This window comes from Dermacentor albipictus, chromosome 1, assembly GCF_038994185.2.
Source record: "Dermacentor albipictus isolate Rhodes 1998 colony chromosome 1, USDA_Dalb.pri_finalv2, whole genome shotgun sequence".
NCBI classification, from domain to species: domain Eukaryota; kingdom Metazoa; phylum Arthropoda; class Arachnida; order Ixodida; family Ixodidae; genus Dermacentor; species Dermacentor albipictus.
Window position 1 is genome coordinate 90,878,077 of NC_091821.1, and position 18,707 is coordinate 90,896,783.

Genomic DNA, 18,707 nt, shown 5'->3' on the forward strand with positions numbered 1-18,707 from the left:
GGAGCATGCGCAGAAGGTTCGCCAAGTCGCGCGCCGTCCGCAAAAGCCGTCTGCGGAGTTGTGTTGGCGCCTTTTTCTTCGCGCGCAATGCATTGTGGTGCGAGAGTTCCGCCGACTTCGACGCGCGAATGGCTCCGGAGCCAAATCGGCGCCGGGCCCGTCGGGGCGCGTTGGAAGCCGCCGGTTACGTTAGCTGCGCCGGTGCGCCCGACTATAGAGGTGTCGTTTTCGCCGACGTGACGTAGCGTGCGCGCGCGCGGCCGTTACGTCGTACTATAAACGGCCCTTTAGAGTGTTGCATTCAGATGCTCAACCTTGTCCCAGTATCCTGTCTCGTCAACCAAGCTCCCATGGTGAAGTGGTTAGTGTACCTGGGACGTGAGTGCAAATCCTACTGTTGGGCACTTTCTTTTTCAAAATTTTTCAGCCCATTAATCTTTTTATCAGCGCATAAATGACTGATTTCGTTAATTCCATCTTTGAAGAGCATCGGAAAGAATGACCGTTATTCCCATGAGGAGCATGGGAAAAGAGCAACTGTTAGTCCACGAAGGAGTAACCGCACAGGGAGTAACAGTTCATCCCCTCGCACTTACCCCCTAAAGGGAGGAATGGTTGTGACAGAACAGTTCCTTCCTTAAAGGAGTGACCTCAATACCCCCTTTCCTCTTTTTCTTCTTAGAGTGTATAGTCAGTGAGCTACCACGGCAAGTGTACATATACATTAGACCTGCAGATGAATTCCACTGGCTCTTTCGGGCCATCCCACATAGCAGGACACGAAAAACCACGCGGATTCCGCTAGCCCCAATACTATCTGCGCAGGAGATAACAACGAGAACAAAATATGTACTTATTATGATGGGTACACATTTTGTTTTCGTTGTTATATTAGAGCATTCCGTTGGGAATCCAGACCTCTTAGGTGCCCTTCCCTGCGGCGAGCGTCGGCGTGTCCCTTGTAACCGAGTGAACGAACAAAGCGAAGGATGAAAGCTAACACGGAGCGCAGCGCAGATGAAAGACGGTGAGAGCGAAGAGAGCGCGAGGAAGAAAGCGGAGGAGAAGGGTATATAGCAAAAGCGTGGGAAGAGAAGCATAGTGCCGTGCAAGACGGTCTTTGCGGTGACAATGGCTACGAGTTGGCGCGAAAGTAGCGCGCGTCGTCTGCATGCAAACAAGCACTGCATGAGCGGACGTCTGTCTGCCGTGGCTGCCATGAATCGCGCCTACGCGTCACCCACGCGCTGCCTCTCGCGATCTCCCGATTAGCGAGGCAGTCGCGTCACACATCGCCCCGTTTGCAACGTGCCGCACGAGACAGATTGTCCGCGCCAGCGAATATATTGCGAAATGAAAACACGTATACAGCTGCGCTCAAATTTAGAATTAGGTAGTATCATAATCGTCGGTGAATTTTTTTTTTTCTATAAGAGAACCGTTCCCAAACCGCGCCCGACGACCCCAGCGCGTTGGATGCACTTGACGTAAATGATGCTCACTGCTGTCTCTGCTGAAACTGATTCTTTCGCTTTCTTCTCCTCGTAGCGTTCGAACACGAAGAAGCGCGCAGAGCCGAGCAGGGCGTGCTGTCGCACAATCCTTTGGCAACGAGCGACCTGGAAATCGAATCTCGCCTGCGCATCTTGCCAGGGAAGCACAAACGCGACAAGTGCGCGTGGGAAGGACAGCGGGACTTTGCATGAGCCTTCGTCTCACTCCGTCTGCGGCGCTCCAGGAAGCGCAGCGCGTCCGGGCGGCTGCGAGGAAACGGAAATTCAGGGCGTCGCTTCCCGGCGCTGCGCGCGGAAGCCAGCGTGCCCGGCAGAAGCTGCACCGGAGGAGGGCTATTCCACCGCCGTCACTCCTCGCCGCGACGACACAGTTCGCGCGACCGCTTGCCCAGCCGCCGCGATCCCTCTCGAACGGTGCTGCCAGGTCCTTTCTATATGCCACCGCGCCGAGCCCTGAACTGGCGCTTAGATGGAAGCGAAGCTTACTCCATGGCGTAACGCGGAAGTGAGGCGCGGAAGCGCGAAAGCACCAATGTGCACACTATGTCCACGAGCTTCTGTTGCCACTCCTGGCGCCCGCATATTTTTGTATCTTGGAGGCGGCAACATGCTGGATATGTGTCTCACTTTAACCGTCTCAAAGTGAGGTACGTATCCAGCACATTGCCGCGACCAAGATACAAGATTATGCGGATGTCACGCGTGGCAACAGAAGCTCGCGGACATTAAGATGTGGCGTATACCGCAGTCGCAGTGTGGGAAAAACTTGGTTTCGACTCGCGATGTTGCTCGAAGGCGCGAGTGTCTGCGCATATACTGCGGCAACGCGGCCAATGCATGGTACAGCAACAAGCGCCGGTGTCCAGGTCGAGCGCTGAACTATATATATATATATATATATATATATATATATATATATATATATATATATATATATATATATATATATATATATATATATATATATATATATATATATATATATATATATATATATATATATATGCGCATCTAGCACGCTCTTTCGGCGAGACAGCCCTCTTTGGCAGGGGCGTTACGGAAGCCACGACTCATATTTATGTGCAGATACGGGAAATCTCGGAAAGGATTGCCGCCTCAATCACCGTTCAGTGCACCTTGGCTCTCGAACCCATGTCACAAACATCCGGTGCACCAATGTTTATAAACGATCGCATCCCCCATTCAACATTCTCGGCACAATTATACTCTCGGGGAGATGTTTCGGGGAGCTGTTCCGAATAGTTGTTTAATTGTAGGGTTCGAACTGCGCAGTGGGCTTTGAGGGACGCCGTACAGTGGAGGGTTTCGTATTGATTTCGACCTCCCGGTGCTCTTTAACGTGCACCAAAATGCAAGTATAAACGGGCGCTTTTCATTAATGTTGTTGTTGTTTTCATTGTTCATTTCTCCCCGATCGAAATGCGGCCACCGTGGGCGGGAGCTGAACCTGCGACTTCGTGCTACTCAGCAGCAGAACTCCAGAGGCACTCAGCACCGTACCGCGGCGGATACTTAAAAAAAAAAAATAACTGTTGCTGATTTTAGTTGTACTTTTTTCATCACTGATAAAGGTTTCGGAGTATATCGACGCGTAGAGTATAGGTTATTAAATAAAGAAAAGGTGCTGTCATTGGACGCACAAGATTAACAAATGTACTGCGAGCCGCACGATAAGTTCGCGCTCAGCCGGGAGTTGGGAAAAACTATTCAGAACAGCCCGCACAATGACTCTAAAGTCGGGCAAGGACGCGTACAGCGGCGTCACGTAACAGAATACTCGACGAGGTTTCCTGAAGTCGCCTCACTGCTTCAGGATACGTTTCGCAACGCGACTTCCTTCTACAGTACGTAACCCTCGGGTAAAGGATCTTCAATTATGTCAATAAAAAAGAAACTTGTCGCAAAGGAAATCAGTCTGGGAGCTGAGCCCATGTTTCAAGGTATACCAAAGAATCTTTCTCGAAACTTGTTGTGCAAGCCTGCCACTATCTTTTTAAAGGACTTTTTTGCTCGCATGAAGCATTTACTACGCATGATGGTTTCGCGCACTTAATGTATAAATAGCAAAAGTTTAGCCTCATTCACAAAACTGTTCGCGCGCTCTAGTTGTTGCGAAGCACTGGCGCCGGATAATCGAGAAAGGCATCATATTAGGGGATTTTTGGTGGGTGAATCACGAGCAGTACATGCGGACGAAAAGCTTCGTGAAATTCATTTCGAATTAGGATGGGTTTCTCTCCGGTCGCTCAACTATCACCAGCCTCCGAAGTTTCATGCCTCTGATTTCCAAGCCAGCATTTCAGAGGGGGCAAGTTGATACCCTTTACTGCGACCTCAGCAAAGCTTTTGACAGGGTCAGCCACCTGCACGGCTTATGGATGAGCTTACGCACTTTAGTGTTGACTCTTTAATTGCCGCTCTAATTGCCGCTTTAATTTTTTAACTAAGAGCAGTACTTCAGATAGGAAAGCTGTTATTGTTGTTTTCAGCAGACTATGTACTACGTAACTATTTTTTTTTTCAGTCTATTCCTAGCGCGAGAAATACGAAAGGTGCCGCGTGATACGCACAGCGCGACATCAGCGATCCCAAATGTGATTTGAAGGAACTAACTCGGCTCATTGCCTTACTTGGTAAACGCGTGGAAGTGGCAAACTGTCGGTGTTGGCTTGTCATTGACCGCAAGCTGCATGTTCTGCGTGACGATCGCATGCCTACGCATTTGGTTGCCGAGCCTGAGGAAGAGCAAAGTTAGCCCCTTCAAATCCCTTTTGGAAGCACTGGTTTCGCGGTACTTGTATTTCGCGAGCTGGGAATAGAGCGAGGAAAAAAAAATATTACGGAGTATATACAGCAACAGAATGCAACCGAAAGCGATATTTTAGGACTCAATAGCAGCTTTTCCATAGGAAGTCACGCGCTTAATTCAAAAATAGAAATAAATGTTTATATACTCTTCTTTAATTAGTCAGACAGTTCGTACAGAGAAATTACCGTAGTGGCGGAAGAGGACTCGTGGCCTAATAAGTTCGACACTACAATCGTATGTTTTACCAGATTTCTTTTTCTTTCTTTCTTTCTTTCTTTCTTTCTTTCTTTCTTTCTTTCTTTCTTTCTTTCTTTGACAGCTTGGCTAACGTTACCTGAGACACCTTGTATATGCCGATGATATCAATATTCATCGGTATATAGAACCATGATTTTTACACTCTTTAGTCGCTGGAGTTTATTTTTTGATGATTGGGACGGTTTCTGAGGGCGGGCGCTGACCAATCGCGATCGCGAACGAGATGGGGGCGAATCGGTACTTACAAAATCACATTACCTGTTAACATGAGTTGCAATGGTGTTTTGTTTTCATTTGCATGGGCCCAGAACTAGCAGTATTGCTAAGGACCCAGGTGATTTTCACCCACGTTTGTAATCATATACAGAAATAAACTGGTGATGACGATGACAGCGAAGGCGCTTTCCACCGACACGCAGTGCTTATATACGAACGAAGAACCTTAATCTCACCTGTCGTGATAAGTGCCGTGAATCCCTTGAAGCGCCCGACGCGCACAGCTGGGTGCTACCCTGCACCATCACACGGAGAGCCGATGCTCGCGGCTACTTGATGCAAAAAAGCGTTCAGAGGTCAAGGAGACAAACGTCCAGTCCCATCTCGCTACGGGACGTTACCCGTTACGTAATGAGCAGATCGACAGATCGGGTGTACGATCGCCGGGACGGTCTCGGCCAGCCGCCGGGAAAATCGGAACGCGACGACCACGAGACCCATTTCGCTCCGGTCGGCATCTTTTCATCTCGCGTCGCGTTCCCTCGAGGGAGCGCGTTCTCCGCGTTTCGCTGCGCGCGGTAGCCGTGCGTCTCGGCTCTTGCAGGTCATTGCCAGTCGGCCCTTTTCTTTCCACGCATGCGCGGTGGCCCTGCTCGTCTCTCCGGCGCTATCTCGCTTCCGGGTGTGTCGCTTTCGGTCCTTGCCTCCACTTGTTCTCGATGGCCCCATCGATGACCCTTGGCGCATCCACTCGCGGGAGGTGCGCGCGTGATGACGCAGCAAGCAGCCGGTGCGCGAAGAATTACCGCACGACGAAGAACGGCTACACGCTCCGAGTCTTTCGGTGCGGCTTAGACGCGTTCCAGGGTTGACCGGTGACCACGTGTTTATTATCTCGTTTAAGGATACGATCGGAAAGCTGAGAGATGGAATGCCCGCTTGCGGAGCGACATGAATGGGAAAGCTGCGGGAAGAAAGTCTGGGGCATCGAAGCGCTGAGCAGTATATCAGCCTTTTCGCGGCGTTCGTCCGGGTGACGCCCATATCCCGGAGCCCAAATGATGTCGGTCTTTCAGAGGGAAATCCTTTTGACGCGAGTTTTGTCGCCCGTCGCGAAGTGCTTGACGCGGCCTTAATGCGTTCTGCAAATGTCGTGTGCTATACACGTCAGCGAGGCACGCTGTACAGTTCGCGTGAAATTTAGAGCGAATTAAATGACAGCCCCGTAATGCCCGTGCGGGTTTCATCGTAAATCGGAGCTCACGCGTCCACGAGCAGCGCTGGCCGACACTGCCAGTGTTCAGTTACGGATACACCTACGGAAATACCCAAGCATTGGACGGAAGGGCAGTCGTCGCCGTGCCTCGCATGCGGAGGCTGTGGGCTGGATTCCCAGCGGAGCCACATTTTTGCACCTTCATATTTCGTTTCCCTTTATGAAGGTTGATGCAACACTAATAATAATATTTGGGGTTTTACGTGCCAAAACCACTTTCTGATTATGAGGCACGCCGTAATGGAGGACTCCGGAAATTTTGACCACTTGGGGTTCTTTAACGTGCACCTAAATCTAAGCACACGGGTGTTTTCGCATTTCGCCCCCATCGAAATGCGGCCGCCGTGGCCGGGATTCGATCCCGCGACCTCGTGCTCAGCAGCCCAACACCATAGCCACTGAGCAACCACGGCGGGTTGTTGATGCAACACGTAAACCTTGTTTGTGGTTATTCCCAACGTGCGATTAAGAAGAAGACCAAAACCCGCCTTGGTTACTTAGTGGATATGTTGTTGGGATGCTAAGCACTAGACCGCGGGATGAATTCCCGCTCACGGTGGCCACATTTCGATGGAGGTGAAATGCAAAAGCACCCGGGTACTTATATTTAGGTGCATGTTAAAGAACCGTAGGTGGTACAAATTATTCCGGAGCCCCCCTCTACGGCGTCTCGCATAATTAGATCGTTGTTTTGGCTCGCAGAAACCATTATTTAATTCATTTTTTTTTCGAAGGCGATCAAAGTCACTTTTCTCTATACGCATCCACTGGCTTGGCATTGGCGGACTCAGAAGAAGGCCTTGGAGATACGGGCACCGCTCAAGGCATCACTACCACGCTACCCAGCATCATCTTGCTTTTACCCTGCCTGTACCAACTCTATCGTTACATACGTCTATGCGGATAAGCGCCTTCCCCTCCTGCCCCTGCCAATTTTTGATACTGCCCTGGATTCGTCGCTGATGCATGTGGCTTCACGTGGTCGCTACACGACTAAATGTCAAGCCCCCTCTGTTTTCCTTATTCCTGTAGCTTCGCATTTCTTTTGTCGCATAACGAAACTGGCGGCAATACCTCATGAAATAGAACACCTATTAGAACAAAAATTATTCTGCATAAAAGTTGAAGCGATCCCATTTTTCCACTGGGCGGTTCTTCACAAGTATTTATGAACAGAAAACGGAGGAGCCAACAGCGGTGAATAACGTAAAGAGTGTATACATATAACGGCGCCTCGACGCGCTCTCTCGTCCGAGGGACCGCATCAAAACGCCCTATAACGCGGCGGTTTCAACAGCGCCTTTCTCGGCACGAAATGGAACAGAACAAAAGTCAGAGGAAGGAGCGTAAGCAGTGGTTCCAGAGAGTGGCAGGAAACGTATCGCCAACGTGCCGCGCAAGCAGGTTAACGCATTTCTTCAAGCAAACGTCCTCGCACTGCGGCGCGTCTGTAAGATGCGCTGCGCTCACCGCCACATGGCGGAGAGCGGTCGGTGATTTCAACGTTGATATTTCGAAACCTCAAACCACATGGTTGAGAGCGCTCCTGAAAGATATGTTTGTCATCAGTTTGGTTTGGCAACCAAAAGGCGATGCATTTGCGTCGACGCAATCTTCTCGAGAAATGTACGAGGTGATGCGCGCTGCGAAACCTCAGCCAGTGACGACTATATATATATATATATATATATATATATATATATATATATATATATATATATATATATAGCATTGACTCATGCGCACCTGATCAGGGAGGACAATGGAGACGATAACAGCTCATCACGCTAGATAGTACATAGCATGCGCCATGTATAAAATAAAAGCTATACTTTGCCAGCATGCGCATAAGTGCCTCGAGCGGCCAGTCGCGCAGCAATGTTGCGTGCATTCGCGGGCTTCTTTCACGCTCGGAAACCACTTTTACGTCGCACGTATTGAAGAACAGAAAACTGTATCGGGAGTTTTTGATGCCGCTGTACAATTTTCTCATTGACACTTTTCATCTAATTATAATATTTGAGAAGTTGGTTAAGAATAATTATGTAATTAGGTGGTATAGAGAAGGACCCGGCGACCTGCGAGTCCTTGTGAACGCAGGATTCGCTTAAATTGCCAAGTGCGCTCATCCTTGACAGAAAAGTGCGAAAGCGCCGTCAAAATTGACAGACAGTCGGTATAGATGCGCACCGCAACCATTCCGCGTAGTTTCGTAACGAAGTCCAGAGCCTCCGCGAAAGCGATGGTCTCAGCACTGTATATGCAAAAAACAGTTCGAGTATCTCCAAGTGACGGCAAACAACGTTACCTTTGTTCTGTCCAGCTATGTGGCATTCGCATATTTTTGAACTCTGGCTGAAGTTAGCTGGGACACCCTGTATATACGATCACGCCTTCCGCTCGGCATCATTTAAAAATCAAATTTTCTGTTAATAATTGGAATGGGTCCGTACTGAACAGTCACAGCGTCCCCGTGCTTTTACTTAGGTTCGAAAATCGGATATAACTAAATATTTGTCTTTATTTTTTGCTTTCTTGAAAAGACGGTAGATCGAATGCCGTGTGATCTAACGTTCGTGGGTCGTACTAAAGCAGCAAAAAAAAAAAAAAGCGCTCCGCATATGTTTGGAAGATATACGTGCGCGCCCTTACGACGGTCGAGAGAAGCAAGCAGATCGTGTGGTGTGATTGACCGTCGCTCCTAACAGCGTCCAGGCGAGTTCAACGCAGCGCGCTCCTCTGCGCAGGCACGCCACCCCGTCCTGCGCGCCGTGTGGCTGGTGCCGCTGCTCAGCTGCTGCTGCTGGGGCGGCTTGGTGCTGGGAGCTCTGCCCGCGCTGGTGGAAGGAGGAGTCGGGCCCGTGTGGCGCGCCGTTTCCAGCTCCAGCTACTACATCGCCGACGTGAGCTTCCCGCAGCCGAGAACCCGGCGGGCGTTCGTACCTTCACCTCCATATTGCCCCGAGACGGGGCGCACTGTTTGTACTCAAGTGGACGACTATCCCACGTGCGTATACGCATCAGCGTGCATCTTGCGCGGCCGTTGGACGCGAAGCGCCTGTCCGGCCGCGATGGTATTGGCCCGTGATAGACATGCTTCGCTATAGAGCGCCCCCCGTTAAGCCTCAACTATACAAGGAACGAGTATCCAACGGATTTTCGGCATCGGCCGGCGTCATCAAGGACAACGCGACGCTCGCTCGACGCCGAAGTCTGCCCATGCCAAATCGCAGCGTCGACGCCTGACGTGGCTAGCAAAGCATGAACGTCAGCCGCGTGACGCCGGCCGGTGCCACGCGCTGAGAATGTGTCGGAAACTTGTTCCTTGTGGTTAGGCCCTGAGAGCAGGCGACGCCGAGCATCGGTAGCGAACATACACTAGGCGATCGATTTGCTCCGCATTTCGACCCTCGTGTTCACAGTCGTGGGCAGCGCAAAAGACGGAGACGAAGAAAGTGAGACGACAAACACTGCGCTCAACACAAACTCGGTCTTCTCGCTACCTTCGTCTCCGTCGGCCTTTTGCACTGTCTACAACGGTGAATCTAAACCAACTTGCCCGATTATCTGCTCTCCCTCTTGTTCACGCACAATGAACGAGTCTGGGAATGCTTCTTTCAGTTATATCTGTATTTAACAGACAAATACCTACTTATTAATCACACATGGTGAACCATGGGGACCCGAAAAATTATTTGAATTTGAATTCTCGCAGCTACATAAACTATACGAAATCTCAAGATGATACAGGGACAAAAGGCAACGGGTGCCTCACAAAGATAACGGATCCCGCCCATTAGCAGCAGTACACCGCGCATAAAAGATTCACATTTGCTACTAACAATTTTCATAATTCAACAGAGAATTGTACTTGGTGTTTAAGTCTATACAGCATAAATGCATCGCTATCTTGGGTAATAGTATTCTCGAAGTTATACACAACGAAGTACAATCAACATAATATACTTGCAATATTCACAAGAAGAAAAATAAAGACAGCACATGCGAGTGACCTTGGAGAATAACAACCTAATTTCCGGCGAAGCTGTTTCTTTCGAACAGTTGCAATAAAAGCTTCAGTTTCTTGTAATTATATAGCATACTTGAATAAGTTGCCCGTATATACAGGGTGTCCCAGCTAACTTTAGCCAGAGTTTAGAAACATGCGAATGCCACGAAGCCGGACAGAACAAAGGTGATGTTGTTTGCCGTCGCTTCGAGACACTCAAACTATATTTTTTTTCCTTCCACCTAATTAGATAATTAGTCTTAATTAATCAACTTCTCAAATATTATAATTAGATGAAAAGTGTCAATGAGAAAATCGTAGAGCGACATGAGAAACTCCCGATACCGCTTTCTGTTCTTCAATACGTGCTACATAAAAGTATTTCCGAGCGTGAAAGACGCCCGCGAATGCACGCAAGGTGCCTCGAGCGGCCCTTTGCGGTCTTCACGCTCGAAAAAAAAAAAAAAAGACTTTAACGTGGCACGTGTTGAGCAACAGAAAACTGTATTGCGAGTGCGAGTTTTTCATGTCGCTCTACGATTTTCTCATTGACACTTCTCATCTAATTATAATATTTGAGAAGTTGATTAATTAATTAAAAAACTAATTATCTAATTAGGTGGAATTAAAAAAAATAGTTTGAGTATCTCCAAGCCACGGCAAACAACATTACCTTTGTTCTGTCCAGCTACGTGGCATTCGCATATTTCTAAACTCTGGCTAAAGTTAGCTGGGACACCTTGTATATTACTGTTCCGTTCGAAAACTTGCCCGCATGTAATGCTTTGGAGCACTTAGTGTTCGGAATTTTTAAAGAGCCAGTAATTCATCAACACAACGTTACTTCGCCATAACATTAAACCATGGCGTCCTCCCTCCCTTCCTGCACCCCCCCCCCCCTATTCAATTTTCGCTAAATGTGATATAGGTTGCGTTCACAGTTCTCCCAGGGCAACGGGATAAATTCTTCGCTCGCAAAACACATTCATAAAGCGCTGGATCACTTACATGCGTAATTTAATGCAAATGTCGTAATTAGTCCCCTGTTTTTGAAGTTTACCTACATATTCAATTATTTCACTCAATTCTTTCCTCAATTCTTTCACAGGGCACATGTTAGTGCAGCTCACAAGCTATACCGCTACCGTTTGAGTTCTCGGTTTAAATATGAAGTGAAAAAAAATATTCATAGCCTCGATGCCTTGGCACATTTAGAAAGAAATGAGAAATGTTATAATACTAGACGGGGAGAAAACTGGAAGGTTGCTGTACCACGCTTGAATTCTGGTATGGAGCGTTTGTGTTTTTCTCTGCCATCTCTTTTAAACTATTATCAGTCACTGAATTTTGATTTATTTAGTTGTTCCACGGTTACACTTAGAGACCTGTTTGTTCATTGACTAACGTGATTTCATCTATTGTGGTGTTTGTTTTATCTAGTTCAATACTTTTTTCTTTTCTTCTGCATTTATCAAGTGTCTTGATATGCTTATCGCTTGTTCATTCTTTTGCGTTGACTGTGTCTGATTGATCAGGCTCGGGACTTTTCTTTTATTTTGCTTTGATCAAGTGTCTCGATTTGTTTATCGTTTGTTTATGCTCTGGTGCTGTCTAGACGCTGCCTTATATGTGGGTCTGCGGACTCGTCAAGCCGCCAAGTGGCAGCTTTTTTTCCGTCGCCCCTCCATCTGTAGCACCTGATGGAAAATAAAGATTTGATTTGATATTGCCAATAACGCGCCCCTTATTTTCTTCAAATATAAACAAAATTTCTTGTTTAGTTCGCCGAGGACATTGCTGAAACCAAGTTGGAACGCGTTATGACGCCTGAATACAGGGAAAGAAAAACGATGGCTCAGTAATTATTTGCAACGCCTATAACCGGAGCAAGAACGTAAAAACTTCGTCGCACATTAAATTTACCATGTCCCCCCTCCCGTTTCCACAGAATATAACCCTGTTGTAACCTATATAGCTGTGTCGGGACACAGGGAAGCATAGCTGATAGCGGCCATATCGCATGCTCTAACGCTTGAATAAGGATTTCTTTTACCAAGACTGTGTTTGATCCAACCGCATTTAACTTCGCTCAGATAGTTTCCGTAGCATACCACCAATTTTCGCTAAATTTGGCCTTGGTGGCTTTTGCAGTTCTGCCAGGGCAGCGGGCTGAATTCTTCCCTGCTCATTAGACACGCTCAAACACTCTGGAGTGCTTGCATCCTTAATTTATTGCGAAAGGCCCAATTACCCATCTGTCATGAACTTCACCTCCACATCACTTATTAACTTGTCCTTATATATATCAAGCATGAAAAAGTAAGAAGAAAAAAAGATTAGGGTTCAATAATTACTTGTAACGCTTCTAAATAAGCCAGAAAGGTTAAAACTACGCGCCACATTGCATTTAAAATGCTGCCTGTTCCTTCAAAGTATAAAATATCGCATATAACAGTAGCGTGATACTTTCGAACACTTGCTTACAATTTTTTTAATGCTGTATTTGATAAACACGCATTTACCATCGCACAAAAACTTTGCGTATTCTTTCTCTTATGTTCGTAAAATTTGACCTCAGTTAATTGTTATTGTAATTATGCTAGCGCAGCCGTCGAAGTTTCGCACCGCGTGTAAAACAGACTAATAATGCTATGGATCATTTGCATACGTATTCTACCGGAAAATGTGCATTTAACCCACCCGTTTGGCACATTGCCTACACATTGGCCATACCATGCCCATAATTTCCCCAGATATGAACAAGATGCTTTGTTTAGCTCACTGAGGACACCGGGGAAACAAACCAAGAATCTCGTAATACGCACGAGAACACATGAAAAAACGGGGGTTTAGTAATTATCTGCAACATTTGCATCTAAAGCAGGAAAGTGAAAGTTTCACAACGCATTGCACTTAAAATTTTCTTTATATTCACGGGATTTCAACAGTCTCTCGTGCTGATAGGACACTGCGAAACATTTTGATTAGCGGCTGTATGACACCCTGGAATACTTCAATGATTAACTTTCTACAAAGGCTGCAATGAACCTACACAGAATAAACATATACAGCTGGTCACTCAGAACATTGCTTCGTACTTTGAATAAATATAAACCTCGTAGCCCGCACATTTTACAGAGGCTACCGAGGGAAACCAACCAAATGCCGTGTATAACGCATAAAAATGGAGAGAACGTGGCTATTGAGTAACTGCTTTCAGAGCACAAGCAACCGACACAGCGCAAATTTTCGATAGATGTCACCGAAAAGTGGACCTCATTTTTTTCAAAATACAAAATATCTGCTATTCACGCTCCTGCCCAGAAAGAAGTAATAATGTATCTCTTATTTAGAAGCAGTCTGAAAATCAAATCGTCATTGCAAAGTCGGAAGTGACCCATGCCTTTAGAAAAAAAAAAAAATCAAGTCAGTGTTCCATTGGTATTGAAATGGCTCTGCACGTTCGACCAATGTCATTTTCACGGGGATATCCGCGATAAGTCGTGACTACAAAATGAAATTCGACAGTTATACCTGTAAGAGGTTCGATAAGATTGTTGATGGTGATAAGATGCTGAGACTGCAGCGCCATGTATGTTACATCTGGGCAGAGATTAAATAGTTCCAGCAGTTGACAATCGAAGGATTTCATGCCGTAAAGCACGCCAGTCTTTGTGCGCGGCTGATTATAATACTTTATCCTGACTTCCCCTTCGCCCACCGGTTATACGCAGCACGCTGATTGTGTTTTCGAATACGGATATAGCGGTCCCAAAAAAACTGGGCATAATACAAGTTGCGCAACCTGACAGCTTGTTCGGGCGGGAACTGCCCAGCGCCAGGCGTTCTCCGCAACGCGAGCGTGTATGGCAAATCCCGCGCGTCGTTTGTTACAGGGCGTCCCGAGAAGGCACAAAAGACAGTCCTCGCTATCCAAGCAAGGGGAGGCGTAATAAAAGAAAGCATTACTTATGTGGTCACTATTGAGAAAGAAAATTTATCTTTAGGTGGGTAGTTGGACTTTCCAGCGTGCGGCCGAAAGTGCCTGCTTTCAAAAGTGTGTGTGTGTGTGTGTGGGGGGGGGGGGGGGGGGGGGGGGCAAATGACGTACCTTGCCCCCTTCCCCCTTTTGACAGTTCGGGGGCAAGTGCCCCCCTTGATCCCCCCCCCCCCCCCCCACCCCGCCATCCGGTAGAGGCGCCTATGTTCACACAGTACAAAACATAGGGTACTGGAGAAATGTAAGTATACAAAGAGAAGTCCTCCAACATTTATCTAATACCATTTCCTCATATTATCACTGTTTATTGTCAAACACATGTTCCAACACGTGCGGGCGCGCGTATACGTCCTCGCCCGCGTTGGACGTATACAGGCGTGATGTTTCATATATCACCCGCCCGCTTGCTCCCACGAGCGTCACGACATCTATACGGAAACTTCAGGCCGAGTCTCGGGAGTAACAGCGTTTTGCGATGTCTGAATGCAGTGCATTTTCTTTTATTGAGCGCGAAACGAGCTCGCGTTGCGTTGAATGCCACGTGCCGGAGGTCACGCAACCGTTGCATAGCGCAACTGCTGCTCGTGATGCCCGCGTGATATACGCCGTGGCGGAAAAGGCGTTCCTGGCCCCGCAGCACTCACGGTCACGATTAACGATCGCGCTGCGCGCACGAGGCCAAGCCGCACTGAACAACGGGCGGATGCACACAGCGACGAGCATGTCGGGATTTCATGCCCGCATTTTTTCCTCATCCTGCGCAGCCAAGAAAGCAAAGGTCTCGACGCGAAAGGAACGGTATCGCTTGCCGCTGCCGTGGCTTATCTCGTTGCGACAGCGGCGGGAACGCGCGCGCGCGACCGGCAGCAGTAATTGCGGCGGCCGTCGCGGCGGCGAATCCGCGATGGCTCAATTACGCGCGCCGCGTGCGAAACGCCGCAGCCGCGCTGCTATAGAGTGAGGCGCCGCCGTGGCCAGAGTGGCTAATGCTGGCGGGTTGACGCGCACCGCGTGCTCGCGTGGAAGGGCACCGTGCAGACCGAAGGCCGTGAATTACGTCACCGCATGGTTTGCACCCGAGCACGCGTGTCGCTCCCAAAGGTGCCCGAGTTGCCTCCCCTCGGACGAAGCAGTCGTTGTCCTTATTAGTGCGCGCTGAGCCCGGTCGCAGAATACCACGGACGCCTTTGAATTGAATTAAAAACGAAAAAAACTGGCAACGACCAGTCAGTCCCGCAACCTGCGATGCCACGGGGAATTCCAAGGTGGCGCCGCCACATGACTTTGAATTATACGTCGCTTTCTAACAAGCTGCTCAACCTTGGTAAAAGCGACTTATTCGCTACTGTACAGTCTCCTTTAACGATGAACTCTGCACAAAATGACGCAAGCACAGCACTACTGTACGCCGACTGTCATGTACAGCATGAGCACCACTGCGGGGCCATTTATTTGCAATTTGCGATTATGTAGTAAACTCTCTAGTCGCGATTAATTTTAACGTGTCAATCTGTTGATGCCACATTGCAAAAGTGAGCCAGGCGTTCTCGTTTACAATTCAGTCCGCAGTTGCCTGGGATAGCTTCCTTGTTCAGGTCACCTGCCTTCTGTTGCAGAAAAAATATCCAGCAGAAATGTCCACCACAATTAGGCAACTTGTTCGCCGAAAGCGCGCTAAAATAAATGCAATGAAGAAAACCGTAAGCATGAATTGCAAACTGTGAAATAACAAGAAGGTGGTTCTTCCTCCGTAGAAGCGCGACCTGCTTTGCAACACACTTTCTTCCAAACTAACAGCAAACGGGAGTGAGTGCGATGTCTTTCAATCAATTTATATATTCCCACTGGAATTTGTGAACAGGACCTACTAATAACGGAGACAAGGAGAGCAGTGTTTACCTTCCCTATTCCTCTTCAACACAAAGTTTCACTACCAGCAAGGGCGGCTCCGATAGAAATGTCCTCCCCATTACTCCTTTCTCAGGTGAGAGCCAGTAAGTGATATCTTATACGTACAGTGTACTAGAATAGTACTTATACGATACTGTGGGCTCCCTGCTGCATGAAGCGAAGTAATATTTGGCTCGCATGTTTACGAGGGAGCAGTGTCTGCAGGGCGCGAACGTTTTCTCACCGTTTCTCTACTTTAAAAACAGTTGTTAAAACTAAATGTGTTGCTCTGTTCTTTTCGAACTTTATGCATGCAGATAGACGCCGTTGACTAGCCAATTAATTAAATACTAATGAATAATCAAGTTGGTTCTATAATCGACCTCCAGGCCCTTAATGGGCATTCTGCATACACCACTCTGTATGCAACTGCGCTCCGCCTGATGCAGTGTCGATATAGTAGCGGAGGGTACTCGCCCTACGAACGTCTGACATTTTCTTCCACATGGTGCCGCTCAACGCTTGGAATTACAGATAGCAATTACAAATCCTGTCAATGTCTTCTCCTTCGTCCCATTTCCTGCAGAGTAGCATGTAAGCGAAAATGAACTGGCTAAATACTCTGCATTTTCAATAAAGAGCTTTCTCTCTATCTATTTTGTCTATGTCCATGAAACGACGAAGCTTACTTTACGGAAAAGAGAAGCCTAGTGATTGCACATGCAATGATTCGAAAACATGGTATGCACATGACCCGCGGACACGGCAGCAAGCTGAGGCAAAATTTGGTCACCGTCAACGACTCTCGGCCGCGAAGCAAGTTTAGAGTTTAGAGGTGTATTCTACAACATACCGTGCGCCGATTAGAAATAAATTTATATCGGAGTGACAAGCGTCTTAAATAGACAGTTAAAGCAAGACCGGAATGACGCCTAGAAGGGCAGTGCTATAACAAACGCTTTAGCGAAGCAGGCGCCTACATTAGGACGGGCGCAACATATATATATATCTTAACGACAGATCGAAATGTGCCATGACGGCTTCACGTGGAAGCGCTCACCCTTCAAACCCCTGACAACACCCATAAGAGTATAGGCGCCAATCCTATGACATGGCTCTGTCTGGCCACACGGTGCTGCGTCGAACCGTTGGCACTACAACGCTTATACAAACGCGTTCTGAGGCAGCACTCGTACAGCTTTCAGTTTTACTATTATCGCATCCATGGCTATGGCGTTAACTATCCTCGCGTTTCTTCAGAGCGCCGCTTACGCGTATCCGACGCTTCGTCGCCATAATAAATGCTGTTTGTTTTGCAATGGAGCAATTTCTTCTTTATTTTTATTTATTTATTTATTTATTTATTTATTTATTTATTTATTTATTTATTTATTTTTGCTGTTAGCTGCATCCCAACCTCAGTTGACAGAAGGATAGAGAGAAGTGCTTAAGGTTTCATAGCAGTGTTCCATAGATTCTGGCCCGGGATGGCGTAAGAATTATATTTCAATATTTTCCGCTTCGCGCTTCGTTATGGGAGAGAACGACGCTCCGCCTTCGTTATCGCCAGGATCGACCATTCATGAGTGGCGTGGACGACAAGAAAAGTCGCAGTTTCGTCGGAAAGGCGAAGCATCGATTGCGATAGCAAATTAGATGACAGCTATACGGAGGAAGGATAGTAGTTTTATCGGCAGTATAAACTTGTAAACATTCGCTTACTAACTATATTAACAAGCATGACGGCACGCGTGCTCAAGCAAACGTGAACACATCTCTCTCGATGATCGGTTACACTCGCTGTCCAAACACTGTAGTGAGGAAGCGCGGCAGCAGCAGCGAGCGAATTGACCTCCGTGATGCCTCTCGCTTCAACGCAAACTAAGCGGCGAGAACACAGCGCAGACGAAGTTATCAGCACTCGACGCACTCTGTTGTCCCCATCGCAGGGTCGCTTTCAAGATAGGGACCACGCGCGGCCGCGCCATACGCAGCCGCCGCCAGTGTACGCCCCCCGCGCCCGACGGAAGAGGGTGCGATTCCTCTCTGCTTTCCTCCTTCGCGCGCGCAAGATTGAGCGACAATCTTTGGCCCACCATCGCACGCTTTCACTCGCACCTACAGCATATGACGCGCGGCGACGATGTTGCTGGAACCGCATGGCGCGTTTTTCGCGAGCGAAAAACGCGACGGGCGGCGTTGCCGCCGACGCGCGAGCACCCGTACGAAAAAAAGGAGCGGCGCTTTCGCGCCGCGTTTTCCGGGTTGCCAGACAACATAACTCTCAACGACATGTATACTTTGTACGGATCACGGCGACGCCGACGGAAGAAATACGCCTGGAGTATCTATGTAATTGCTATCGCAGTAAAAAAAAAAATAATTTATTATCCATTGTTTTATAAACAGGGATCCGTTTGTGACCTTCGTGGACATTTAAAATGAAAAAAAAAACATGAGGTTTACTGAAGCGCCTACACTATCCAGCGCCTCGGCTAAAGTATATGGTAAGTAAACTAATGTGCGCGCCAGTGTTGGTGCTCTTATAGCAAAGTACAATGGTGACTGGTCTTAATTCCGAATCTCAATGTCTTACAACGATCCGTGTGGCGCAACTCTTGCGTTAGCTCGGCTCGCTTCCTGCTAAATACCAATGCTTCATGTTCTAAGGTTTGAGCTTTCAACGCTCATGGTAAGGCAAGCACTATTCTCGG

The 18,707-nt window shown here is 47.8% G+C and overlaps 1 protein-coding gene across 1 annotated transcript in view; it reads left to right on the forward strand.

Annotated features, from left to right (window-relative positions):
• The window catches only part of LOC135920802 (uncharacterized), an 81,657-nt gene that overhangs the window by 50,937 nt on the left and 12,013 nt on the right, over positions 1 to 18,707 (forward strand). The window contains exon 2 of the mRNA XM_065455065.2: positions 8,842 to 9,101. Within this exon, the coding sequence (XP_065311137.1) occupies positions 8,842 to 9,101 (260 nt within the window). The remainder of the gene's footprint in view (positions 1 to 8,841; positions 9,102 to 18,707) is intronic.